Source organism: Electrophorus electricus, chromosome 16, assembly GCF_041902795.1.
Source record: "Electrophorus electricus isolate QZ-2024a chromosome 16, ASM4190279v1, whole genome shotgun sequence".
NCBI lineage: Eukaryota > Metazoa > Chordata > Actinopteri > Gymnotiformes > Gymnotidae > Electrophorus > Electrophorus electricus.
In genome coordinates this window covers 26,257,501-26,271,077 of record NC_137512.1, presented here as the reverse complement: position 1 = coordinate 26,271,077, position 13,577 = coordinate 26,257,501, and the positions used below count along the sequence as shown (strand labels likewise).

Here is a 13,577-nt window from a genome sequence, read left to right as displayed (position 1 = left end):
TGCCCCAAGGGTTACCACAGGGGCAGAAACCCAGTGAGATTTTCTGGTCCCTTCGTCTTCGGTGCTGTCTTGGACGTGTAGCAGCTAAACTTCCAGCAATCTCTCCTGAGTCTCCTGCCTCAGTTGATTATGACTGATTACCCAAGGCAGTAATGTAACCCCTTTATCCTGGTTTTTAAATCCTTTGCAAATACCACTGAATTACAACAGAACCCTACATTTAAATTTACATTTAAATTTACATTTACATGTACATTTATATTTACATTTACATGTACGTCATTTAGCAGATGCTCTTATCTAGACCGACTTACAAAAGTGCTTTGTGATTTACTCATAGAATACATTCTAGTACAGTACAGTAGGGTAGAGTCCAATATACCAATGAACTAGAATACTGTAGAAATACAGGGATCACTGCTGATACCTAGAAGTACGAACCACATATAAGCTCTGTAACAGACAACAATCAGTGCAATAAACAATACCCTACAGTAAGTACTAGAGTTTCAGTTAGTCAACATAGGAGCAAGGTCACTGATCATTTAAATATTCCACAAATAGATGTCGTATTGGGCTTTGACCTTTGACATCATGTATGGAGGGGCGGGTCCGTTTTTGGTTTTGTAGGCGAACATAAAGGTTTTAAATCTGATGCGTGCAGCTACAGGAAGCCAATGAAGGGAGCAGTGGCGTGATGTATGTGAACTTCAGAAGATTAAACATCAGTCGTAGAGGTCTGATGGTCCGCCCTACATGTATATGTTCGTGTAAGTGTGATTGGCTCGATGGGTTGATCTCTTCAGCACACGGCTGGTACCGTAAACACGTCGGACTTATTGTGTGGCATAACTGATTATGTACTGTCTGTGCAGTGGATGGAGATGAGGCTGTAAACAGCCTTTAATGCTTTATTCACTCTGTCAGACTTGTCACTTGTTCAAATTTCGCAAGAGTCTTGCTGAAGGTCTGAGTGTGTGCAGTGTAAGGTGTGTTCCAAGCTAAACAAGGCTACTCCGCTGCTGGCCTGGGGAAACTAGCACACAGCGTCCTCACAACTGCAGGAATGCCAGTTTACCAGGGAGCTTCACAAGCAAAGTGCTCATTGTTCTGTGTTGTAACAGATGAAATGTCTGTGGACTATGATGTTGCTTTTATTGTATTGATTTAGGTTGTCATTATGTCTGTAGTGCTGTCTGACATCAGCCTAATGTCCATCAGAGCTGAGGGGACAGAGTCAGATGGACAGCAGCTAGTTGTAAATCTGCTGCTACAGTTTTATGGTTATGAGATCATCCAGAAGAGAGTGACAACCTTGTGTTGGAAACACTGTGTAGTTTCTCTGGTCTGACGTGGTTTTCAGTAAATCAGGGCAAGCCGCCACATTCTCACTTATTCTGCGGTGACAAACCGACCGGACAAACATGTCCCAGCTCACAGGACTTCACAGATACTTTTAAAGACGCCAGGTCAGTTCAGCTTCTTTGTAAAGTAGGTTTGCAGCGATCTGGGTCCAGATTGTAAATGACGCAGTAGCACGAATAAGAAACAATCTGTAATGTCCTTCAGGATCAATGAAGTCTGAAACCTGAAGGAGCCAAGATTCAAAGGAACAGTGTAAAATAGCCGTGGAAAACCTCCTGAGGAAGTGGGTTTGTACACTTCCTGTTGTTTTCCTCTGTAAAACTTCTCTAAAGCTGTAGAGGGGTGTGCTAGTCTCATTAATATTCATGAGCTTTGTCCCACTCACCTGTTTGCATTTTTATATGCTGAAATCTTATTGTTGTATTTTAAATTAATAACATGCACGACAGAATGGAGCCTAAATAACAGTGAAAACAGTAACAGTTTATTGATTAAATGTAATGAAATATTAAATGTATTAAATGTAGCAGACAGTTCTCTCCTCCGGTGAGGGAGAAAAGTCCAGAACGAGTCCGTGCACAGCTGAGCAGTACGGCAGGGGTCAGAATGACCGAGAGCGATATTTGAACTCCCTCTGATTTTAATCTCTGTCCTGCACTCACAAACATGCCCCTGTACTTTCTCTATCTGAGAATTTTAAGTGTGAGGTACCAGAACTCTACTGGTGTCCCCAGTAAGTGTGAGGTTACATTTACATTTATGGCATTTAGCTGAAGCTGTGGATAAAAAGCTACTTATAATTATGACTGAGTACAACTAGAGCAATTAAGGGTTAAGGGTCTTGCTCAGGGGCCAACAGTGGCAACTTGGCAGTGGTGGAGCTTGAACCAGCAACCTTCTGATTACAAGTGACGTTCCTTCACCACTGAGCTACCGCTGCCCTGCCAGGTACCAGAACTCTACTGGCGTGTCCGCTGTAAGTGTGAGGTCTTCTTTCCACCATGCTTTTGGCATGAGTACAGGAATTTCCACATGGGTGTGTGTGTGTGTGTGTGTGTGAGAATGGATCAGACCTTCCCTGAAGGGTGACTCATGGTTTTTGTGTCCTGTGTGTGTATGTGTGTATGTGCGTGCATGCGTGCCTGGAGTGATCAATTACTTTCTGCTACAGCCTTTCTTCACCCCTAACTCCTCCCTTTCTCCACCCCAACTCCTCCCTCTCCCCCTACCACGAACTCCTCCCTCTTTCCACCCCAACTCCTCCCTCTCCTCCACCCCAACCCTGCTTTCTCCACCCCCAACTCCTCCCTTTCTCCATTCCTCTCTCAACTCCCAAGAACCAGTATAGTGAAGTACTTCATAATTCATGAGACAACCATGATACATTTTTAATGGCCAACTTTCACCTACTGTGAGGAGGTTTTTTGGCAGATGTGAACTGTGGAGATCCACTCAGCAGATACTGCACACACATCACAGGAAGGACAGTGCGCCCCAAACACAGGGACAGTCTGTTCACTTATGCTTCGCCTAATGATTTCCTGAGACTTTGAGTGGTGTTTGTGGATGGAGGCAGACTGGGAGTTCGTGTGTACTGTACTCTACACACCAGTGGACGGGGCCTGTTGACTGTCCCAGAAGCATGTAGGTATTGAACTCTTTCCCAGGGCGTGTGTGACAGCTGTATTGCTTAAGCATTTGGTGTAATAACTGTTTGCATGTAATACAAGTTTGTCACCATTCTTAAGAGTTCAAAGTTCAGCATATGTACCTTATGTTTAAACTTGTGTGACAGTTAAGTATTACAGTCATAATACCTGACCTTCTAACCTATAGCAATTATTTGGCAAACTAGATTATAATCCCATTGTCCTGTGTATTAAGAGAGAGAGAGAGTGCTGCCTATTGCCTGTTTAATCTGTGTTCTGGTGTTTAGGCAGAACACGCAGCAGCTGTTGGTCTCCTTCGTCGTGCTGGTTGACTGACCTACAGCATCAGGTCTACAGTGTGTTTCTCCACACACTGGGTGTCTGTGTGTTTATTTCCCATCTAGTACGTGCTGGCAGCCAGGTGAGAGGAATGAGGACACAATTACAAAACACAAAGGTAATGTGTAGTGTGCATAAACAACAGCAAAATAAATATGAAGTCATTTTAAAAATCTTAAGTGAGAGAATTCAGCATACAACATATATAAAGCGTAAAATGAGAGAAAACACCATCTAAAATAAAACTAAAGCCAAAAAGAGAAAACAGGTATGTAAAACTCTAAAACCTGTTGGCCTGTAGGTACACTGATGAACCTGGGGTCAGGTTCAGGGTTAGGTTTAGGGGTTAGGAGTTAGGGTTAGATTATTTTGTAAAACCACAGATTATTTTAAAGGGAGTTCAGATAGTGTTCTCCTTGAAAGCAGAAATACTTAGTAACACGCATCCGCTGTAGTCTCACAGCTAAGCAATATTTTTAATGGTTGGGATACTATATTCAAATTTATATAACTTATAAATTGTGTATTACTTCGGGATTATAATACCAACCTTCGATTGACTGTTCTCATAATTCAGTATGAGACTCAAATGACCAGTCGATCATCACAAAACACTACTGCAAAAATCTCTGCAGGTCAGTAAACCTTCCTAGCTTGTGCTCAATGATTCCTACACACCTACTTCTTCTAATTAGTAAGTATCGCCACCTTCTGGCAGCATGTGGCGACTGCAACAGCTATTTTAAAGGTGGACCGAAACATTTGATTAAGAAACTGGCGAATAAGAAGCCAACATGTTTACACAGCAAACTCGAATGTCTTCATGAGGGAAGCTTAATTATAATGATTTTAAAAGTATCTTTGAGCAACCCTGACGTCATGTAGCATGTAACTGTTTTCAGAAGTGTGTGTGTGTGTGTGTGTGTGTGTGAGGACTTACTAGCTCTAATGTTTTCTGACTCATTTTTGTGGGTCACATTTATAGATGACTAGATTTACATATAAAAATAAATTTGATATAGATTTAGATTTTAATATTAATTATTTATTTGCTTTTTCTTCTAAAAATGTGTTAATCTGAGAATGATCTATGAATGCAGTATCCAGAGCAATTTACAAAAGTGCTTTGTCATTTACTCATAGAGTACATCCTAGTACAGTACAGTAGGTTGGAGTCCAAGATACCAGTGAACTAGAGTACTGTAGAATACAGGCATCACTGCTGATGACTAGTACAAATGCATAAGGTATCGCTTGATAAGTGTAATTAAACAATAAGTTTAACAACATTAGTATAATAAACAATACTCTACAATAAGTACTAATTTAGTCAGTCAATATGGGAGCAGGGTCAGTTGTCGTTTAAATATTCCATGAATAGATGGTTCTTCAGTCTGCGTTGGAAGACTGCAAGGGGCTTTGACCATTGGCCTCATCAACACGACAGGTAAACAATCATACAATGAAGGTTCAGTGTTTGTATTGTGGGATTCTCTCTCTCACACTCACACATATCCATCTCCTCTCACCACCGTATATTCTGCCTTTCACAAATAGATATAGAGAAATTACCCATAGTCCACTTCTGCTCGTGGGACCAGGCTAAACTCCACACAGAGATTCTTTTGCATTAATCTCTGCAGAATGTGTCCCTATAGACAATCAACAGGCTACCATGCCAAAGAGACACAAACAGACTCTGAGGAGACAGAGAGACAGAGAAACGTATGGACATACCTCTGCCTTTTCGAGAGGTGTATTAGGTGTATGTGGAAGTTTAGAGGCCCCTCCTCTTGCAGGACTTTATGGTCAGTACGTATATTTGCTATTTGAGATTTAATTTTATTTGAGTCTTTCAGGACAGTTAAAGGTTTTTCTTCTCATGTGATGCCCCATTTTGGTGTCTGTGAGGTTTTCTCCTGACTGAGATGATAGAGTATGTGGGTGTGACGGACTAGATGTGCATGTTCTCACAAAAACAAGACAGATGCCATCAATACAGACATTCATGCAGAATCTCAACGACTTCATCAAGGCTATCAATCTTCTCCCACACGCGCGCACACACACACACGTTGTCTGAGCTGTGTTCAGCATGTCCCATCAGAAAGTAGCCTTGGGAGGCGCTATTTTCTGTGCATTTATGGTTGTTATTGCAGTTGTATGTGGGAATACGGGGATTAAGATGGTAACAGCAAAGAGAATGTGGTTCTAGTTCTAACATAAAGATGATGAGTGATATTGTTTAGAAACAGACTCAGACCATGACGTGATTATTCTGCCCCTCATTCGTCCTCTCAATTACAACCGCTGATCAGTCCCAGGAGACAAACCCCGCCCCTCACTGTCTGATCACGCCTCCACTGTGAAAGAAAAGAATACTGAATCAGGGTTGCTATGGTAACGGCCCATCCTTCACAGATGATATTTACAAAGGTAGCCTGTAAGTGTGTGTGTGTGTGTGTGTTTGTTTTTATTTGTTCATTTTTCAGTGAAATGAATTTGGCTTTACTGTTGCAAACGAGCTGATTTCACCCCAAATGCTCATTTAGACATCCAGCTGCAGAGAGTCTGAGTCCTGTGCTGTCTGCAGTGGAAAAATCGTCACTTTAAATGACGACTGAGAGAGGACAGCAATAAAACAGGAAGCAGATTCAGTAACCACACAACAAGAGCTTACTTTCAAACACTTTCATTATGTTCTCCACATAACTGAAAAAACAAACAAACCCCCAGAAAAACAAAAGTAAATAAACAGAATCAGAGAGAGAGAAAGAAGAGGCATGCGGTGGCATGCGATAGCCTCGGGGTGGGGGGTGGGGTGGGGTGGGGTGCGTCCAGGGGGAGGAGCCAAGCAGCTCCTGGACATGGTGGGTGTCACCCACACACTGTCATCTCCACCACACACTAGTGAGGGTGCACAGTGACTGCAGACCCAACTATCCAGTCATACAGTCTGCACAGAGTCATGTGACTGATCACATGTTCTCCCAGCAGATCTCAGGCACTGGAGACGGGGCAGTCAAACGCAGTGCATGTGTGTGACCCCCCATCACTCCTTTCTGTCAGCAGGTTTTAGCTGTTTGTTTATCTACTTATGTTGGCTGTATAGAGAGACTGAGAGAAGGGAAGAGAGAACAGAGGTGTAGGCAAACTGCAGGAGTTCAGACAGCAACTACAGGCCCCATACACACATGCTATAAAAAACATCGCAGTCTTTAAGTTCAGCCAGTTAGAAAAAATACACAAGTTTTCTCTTGTTTCTTTGTTTGGTTTGTGTCTCATGTTTGAGTTTCTTCTCAGATTGTGAAGAGACTGGTAGATGTGATATATCTCATGTGGCTGAGTGCTGAGTCCTTTGGACCTCCTCTGTTTCTCATAGCTGGGTCACCACTCCTCTGGGAAACCAGTCCACTGGGTCATCACTCCACTGGGTCACCACTCCTCTGGGAAACCAGTCCACTGGGTCAACTCTCCATGGGGAACCCATTCTTTTCATATGCAGATCGTCATGAAGACTAGCCCATAAAATACAGCCTCACTTAAAATTTTTGCCAAGAAAACAACAAAAATAAAATTTGCAACCCTATACTGCTTCCAAAACTAGAGGAGTTTATATCCTTATTTTTCTTACAAGTTATCTGTACAAAACAAACATACGTGAGCATGCAAATTTGTCCTTTACTCTTAAAAAACAAGGCAGTTGGCGTTTTTTCTCTTTCTCAGATCGCTTGCAAATAGCTAGAAAACATTTTTCCCTTTTTTAAAATCTTTTATCGATAAATATTTATGTTGAAAGCAGCAGCTGGAAAAACATTAACAGTCTCTAAAATTCTGGAGAAATGGAGAACGCTGATGTCCTCAGGTGTGTGTGTGTGTGTGTGTGTGTGTGTGTGTGTGTGTGTGTGTGTGTGTGTGTGTGTGTGTGTGTGTGTGTGTGTGTATGTCTGGGCAGGAGGGTGGGTAATAACCAGAGTAATGAGGGGTATGGCAAACTGAACCCTGATGCCATTTAAAGTGAGTTTGGCCTTACAGAACATCACGTGTTAGCCCTCTTACAACATTCAAACAGTGTTTACATTTGTTTTAAACATGAATCATGTTACTCAAATGTATAAAATATGTGTATGACCTGATACATGTAGCGTATGTAGCCTTTTGGAGGCTTCATTCCTGCTGTGGTGTTTTGGTGGCGCAGACAGTGAAGTGGCACTGTACAAACAAGGGTTGTTACTGGATGTCTGGGTGTCACCAGGGTGCTGGATGATTACTGTTGGCAGGCGAAATCATGGGAGACCTTAAGCCCCTCAAAACTGGAGCTTCATGTCTTCGGATATGTACAAGCAGCCTGGACGATTCCTAATGGTAACAGATTTTAGAAACCACACAGTTGAAATCAGGGGGAAAGAAAAAGTTTTGCGATCGTCTGGGGTGCATGTGTGTGTTTGGCTCGTTGGATGGGAGAAAAACAATTGGCATGAAAAGCTTGACAGGAGACAGATGCATAAACATCTCTCCCGTTAAAGTCTCTCCCGTTAAAGTCCCTCCCATTAAAGTCCCTCCCATTAAAGTATCTCCCATTACAGTCTCTGCCGTTAAAGTATCTCCTAGTAAAGTCTTTCCCGTCAAAGTCTTTCCCGTTAAAGTATCTCCTGTTAAAGTCTTTCCCGTTAAAATCCCTCCCGTTAAAGTCTTTCCCGTTAAAATCCCTCCCGTTAAAGTCTCTCCCGTTAAAGTCTCTTCCGTTAAAGTCTCTCCTGTTAAAGTCTCTCCCATTACAGTCTCTCCTGTTACAGTCTCTCCCATTAAAGTCCCTCCCGTTAAAGTCCTAATTCCTAATAAGGAATAATTGCAGGTGAGTTTTGCACTGTGAAATTATCAAGTGCTTACGCAACAGCTGATCCACTGCTGTAAGACTGCAGCATTTAAAACATACAACATATATGAAAATCTCGAGTGTGTGTATGTGTGTGTGTGTGAGTGAGTGTGTGTGTGTGTGTCTGTGTGTGTGTGTGTATATGTGTGTGTGTGTGTGTGTGTGTGTGTGTGTGTGTGTGTATATGTGTATGTGTGTGTGTGTGTGTGTGTGTGTGTGTGTGTGTGTGTGTGTGTGTGTTTGTAGGGGGCATTTATTATCCTTTTGGCATGATGTCTTCACATACATTGCCTTCACACACCCTCTCTCATTAACACCATTCATGAGTTCAATGCCCAGGCAAGAATACAAACAGATGGTCAAGAACAACAAAAGGGCAAATAAGTGACTAGAAGGTATATCAGAAATACATGAATAATAATAATTCAGTTGAAGCTATAAGTTGGAAAGGATGTTTTCAGCTCAGTATTTGACAGGTTCAAATAAGAAGAAAAGCTCTTAAGGGAAGCAGAGATGTTACAGAGAGAACTTCTGAGACCAAGTTTAGCTGTTTGGAAATTCACTTCCGGAGCCTTCTGTTATCCTTTGACTTGTTGTGTAATCCCAGGGCCCAGATATCACTCCCAACTGATTTATACAATAGCACTGATACATAAGATGAACTAGCAGGAATAACATCTTAAATAAAAAAGTGAATAAACAAAATGGCGACTCCAATGTTGAGCAAAATCACCATGACAACCAGAACCGAGCTGGAGCCCTGTTAGAGAGCGAGGGAGAGAGAGAGAGAGACAGAGAGCGAGGGAGAGAGAGAGAGAGACAGAGAGAGAGGGAGAGAGAGGGAGAGAGACAGAGAGAGAGGGAGAGAGAGGGAGAGAGAGAGATCAGCATTTGCTACCGTTACTCATGCATTATGTGTCTATCTGCTGGTGTCCTACTAAGTGCGTGAAGCCGGTGACGTGGGCGGGATCTGTTGCGCCGTAGCGCTCGAGAGATATCAGGATGGAAACGAGGCTCTCGCGCACATTGTGGAGCGCAGGAGCGTGTTTAAAATGACGGGACACAGCGCCGTGCAGACGTTTAATTGATGTGCTTATATGTAACTGTGTCACAGACCGTGTCTCCTGGGAATCAGGACGCGCGTTTTACACGCGAGGAACTTTTGAGCCATAAAATCAGACTGACAAGTGAAGGCAGCAGGAGCGCGGAGCGTCGCACATTTACCCGCTGCATAAATTACCGCCACACACAGTGCACGCGAGACCCTTGCATTTAAAATGAAACGTAACACACCCCCGTCACCCTGTAGTGATTCGAGTACTCAGACATCGGTAGTTTGTTAAAAGCTGGAACAATCTGTGTGGGGGTTTCCTTCTCTGAATAAGCCAGTCTGTGGTTGGTGCAAACATGTTTGACACAAGTATACTGCACTCATTACCTTGGAGCTACACACACACCCCAGCTCTCACACACATGCCCATTGGCTAGTGCTGGAGCAAGGCATAAGCTGTTCCCTAGCAACAGACTATGGGGCAGCCAATCCAGGGCCGTGTTGAGGAAAGAGCCACATTGCCAGTCTGTTGTTACCAGGGTTGGTGCGATGCAGTGTGCAGCATCTGAGGTTGTATACTCGCAGTGCGAGCACTGGCTTTGCTGTGGTCACTGCAGCGTAGTGTTAGAGTTGGCCTGAGGCGTGTCTGGACACCCCACATGGTTTGTTTGTCCTGGACTGCACAGCTGTTCTGTGCTCACTGGCTGCTGCTGGTATTATGGGGCTTCATATGTATAGTTACACACTGCACCTGGGATTGCACGTCCAGTTTGTGACCACAGTTCCTCTGTTGGCTGGGTAACGTAACAGTGCTACAGACGTGTAACGTCTTCATCACACACAGCACAGGTTCAGGGTTTCTGTGTCTTTTACACTCTTGTGACACTGCTGGGTTGAGTGTGTATGCATAAACATTATCCAGCCAGCAGCAGAGACCGAGCACTAACCGAGCATTAACTGAGCACTACAGGATGGGTAATACACCGTAGATGGTAAGAGAAGGTGAGAACTGGTGTGACCTGTTATGTGACCTGCAGAAGTGGTGCATGGTGGAACATGTGTGTCCTGAGAGTGGGGACATGCAGACATGCAGCCACGTCTAGTGTCCTTCCATCATAAGCTGAGTGTAAGATGTAAGTTAAATAAACCAAAGAACATGGAGGCAGTTCCTTACTCACCGAGTTCGCTTTGAGTGTCTGATTCTCACTGTCGTGCTCTAGTGCAATGGGTGAGGATTTCTGGGGGGGTGAGAGAGTGAGGTCCCTGCGCAGGGGACGAGCCTCTAACTTTCCCCCTACGCTGAGGCTGTCCAGACTGGGCCTCTCCCGGCTGTCCCGGGCCCCTGGGGGCCGTGATGTGTCCTGGGGTTCCCTCTCTCTCTCCTTCTCTTTCTCCTTCTCCCTCACTCGATCCCTCTCCCGGTCCCTCTCCTGGTCTCGGGTTTTGCTCCGTCTCTGCAGTGTGTGTGAACGGGGCTCTGCATGCCTGTGCTGGTCCTCCCCTTGTCCATAAGGCTTCTGGGAGTTGGAGTCCATAGGCTGCAGTGGCCTCATCTCCATCTCGTAGTTACTGAGTTTCTCCTCATCCTGCTCTAGCAGGCGTGGGTGGGGCAAACTGCCGCCATGGACACGCTGCGAAGTCCAGGCTGTGGATTGGCAGTCTACCCACCTCTCCCGCGAAGTCTTGTGATTGGAGGAGCCATGCTCCCGGGGCTTGTGATTGGACGAGCAGTGCTTGTGACCGTTGGTGCGGGCTGGCCCACCTCGAGCCTCGTCCTGGACAGAAGGGGTGCTGGAGCGACTGCTGCCTCGCTGTGAGGGGCGTGTGTTCTCGTTCCAGGTGTTTGCCCTCAGGTACCCCCCTCCACCCACTCCACCTGCCCGTCCCTCACCACGCCCCTCCAGCAGCACCTGGATCACAGAGGCTCCACCCCGCTCGTCGTCCACGGCGCTCTGCCGCAAGAAGCGGGCGTTTTTGGGCCGGTGTGGCGGTTTGGAGGTGGGGCTTCTTGGTGGCGTGGACGGGCGGCTGGTGGATGGGCTCACATCGGGCGTGAGGTCTGGTGGCGTGGAGCCCTTCATGTAGAGCTCAGTGCTGTCAGCCGTGCCGCTGGACACCATCTCAGCGTCGTTCTCGCTGGAGTGCTGCTGTTTGGGCCTCTGCCAGTCCAGTCCTGCACATGACACAGTCACATGACACATGACACTCCTCAGTGGTTTTCCTGATTGTGCCCACTGCCTCCCTCCATTAACTCTTTTAGCAGAAGGCGTTCGCGTGGTTTTCCTGATTGTGCCCACTGCCTCCCTCCATTAACTCTTTTAGCAGAAGGCGTTCGCTGGCATACACACCTATGAGCTGATCAGTGTACACTGCACATAATATACATGTCAAAACATTACAGCAGTTAGAAGGACACACGGCTTCATTACAGAATGACAGAAACAGGAAAGTGTTTCTCAAGACTGATGGAGTTCGCATCTGAAGACTAGCAGACAGAGGACCAGCATAAATCCTTACTGTACTAAACACCTGGCAACCCATTACAGACGTCTTACTGTGACAAACACCTGGCAACCCATTACAGACATCTTACTGTACCAAACACCTGGCAACCCATTACAGACTCTTACTGTGACAAACACCTGGCAACCCATTACAGACATCTTACTGTACCAAACACCTGGCAACCCATTATGGACTCTTACTGTGACAAACACCTGGCAACCCATTACAGACGTCTTAGTGTACCAAACATCTGGCAACCCATTACAGACGTCTTACTGTACCAAACACCTGGCAACCCATTACAGACGTCTTACTGTACCAAACACCTGGCAACCCATTACAGACGTCTTACTGTACCAAACACCTGGCAACCCATTACAGACGTCTTACTGTACCAAACACCTGGCAACCCATTACAGACGTCTTACTGTACCAAACACCTGGCATGCTTTTATAATTTGTATTTAATAAGCACTAGCCAAGAAGGTCTAAAGGTATTGTCCAGCTGAAATGGAAAAAGGAATCCCTGAGTCATGAAAAATTAAAATTTTGTTTGAATCACGTTTCAAGTGATTTTCAGTTTTTTAATCAAATGCTGAAAATCACCTGAAACTAAACTGTTTCACGGAGTTGTAGAAATAATATAGAACTAAAAACATTTAAAAACACAGCAGTCCAAACGCCTTCCTAAAGTCTATTGAGACATAGATAAACATATTTCAATAATAAAAACAATGATAATAATGATAATAATCATCTGAAACATTAATCAGAAGCACTGCTGAATTCTGATCCAGCTCAGTGTATGATCTCCTGAAACACTGGTGATGTGTGATAGTGTGTGTGAATGCAAGCATGGGATTGTGCTTCTTTGCAGTTAGTTAGTGCGTGCGTGTGCGCGCGCATGTGTGCGTGGGCGCATTAGAAAGGTCACTCCTGATCACCCGTCATCTTCTGTTGCCTGCTTTTTAAAGACACAGGGAACATATTGCAAAATAAATGTCTGTATCATACTAAAAAGGTCTAATAGTGTTATATTAAACATTGAGGAGATGTTACATTTAAAAAAGCAGAACACAAATATCTTAAAAAGTTGAGTGTGGTGTGGACATGGTCCTGGTGTGGAATGGGCCCACTGTTACAGACTCAGCCTGCATTCCTCAAATAGACTGGAATCACACAATACCAGTGTGAACATACCAATTCTGAATTCACTTTTTAAAAAATGTTTCCTATTAGGATGAACATTAAATCTATAGGCTTGGACATGCTCAATAGAAGAACTGTTGAGGCATACCGTACTGTACTCTACTGGATTATGCTATACTACTCTGTATTATTAATATTACTCTATACTGCACTAAGCTATACTGTATTATACTATAACATATTGTGTTATACTGTGTTATACTGCACTGTACTATGTGCTATGTACTGTACTATGGTGTGCTGTACTTATTCGAATGATACCACACTGTCCTGTCCGGTCTAGTCCTGAACTGTTCTGCACAGTTTAGCTCAGCTTTGATCCCATTCCTGCCCTTTTCTCCTCTGGTTCAGCAAGTTTCCACAGAAAAACATGTTTCAGATTCTCAGTGGTGATTTTGATAATGAGAGTGCAGGAAAAAGAGCAGCCAATGAGAGTACAGGAGAAAGAGCAGCCAATGAGAGCAGAGGAGAAAGAACAGCCAATGAGAGTACAGGAAGAAGAGCAGCCAATGAGAGTACAGGAGAAAGATAAAAGTACAGGAGAAAGAGCAGCCAATCAGAGCGCAGGAAAAGGTTGGGAGTG

The 13,577-nt window shown here is 44.4% G+C and overlaps 1 protein-coding gene and 1 long non-coding RNA gene across 6 annotated transcripts in view; one reads left to right on the top strand and one right to left on the bottom strand.

Annotated features, from left to right (window-relative positions):
• Positions 1 to 781: 781 nt before the first annotated feature.
• LOC145651645 (uncharacterized) lies at positions 782 to 6,872 on the top strand. Of its 4 annotated transcripts, none has more exons than XR_014117431.1 (4): positions 782 to 1,469; positions 1,570 to 3,009; positions 3,302 to 3,471; positions 6,736 to 6,872. It is a non-coding gene; the product is annotated as an uncharacterized LOC145651645 (long non-coding RNA). The 4 variants fall into 4 exon arrangements; XR_014117433.1 differs by having other exon boundaries at positions 786 to 1,469; positions 2,797 to 3,009; XR_014117432.1 differs by lacking the exon at positions 782 to 1,469 and having other exon boundaries at positions 1,477 to 2,341; positions 2,797 to 3,009.
• Positions 6,873 to 8,848: 1,976 nt separating this feature from the next.
• The window catches only part of jph3b (junctophilin 3b), a 38,811-nt gene continuing 34,082 nt past the window's right edge, over positions 8,849 to 13,577 (bottom strand). Inside the window, exons 4-5 of one of the 2 annotated variants that reach the window (XM_035531922.2) lie at positions 10,459 to 11,453; positions 8,849 to 8,989 (exon numbers count right to left, since the gene is read on the bottom strand). In XM_035531922.2, coding sequence (XP_035387815.1) covers positions 8,909 to 8,989; positions 10,459 to 11,453 — 1,076 coding nt within the window. In that variant the 3' untranslated portion in view covers positions 8,849 to 8,908. Of the gene's footprint in view, positions 8,990 to 10,458; positions 11,454 to 13,577 lie in introns of those variants that run through there. The other variant, XR_014117429.1, reaches the window with a different exon arrangement.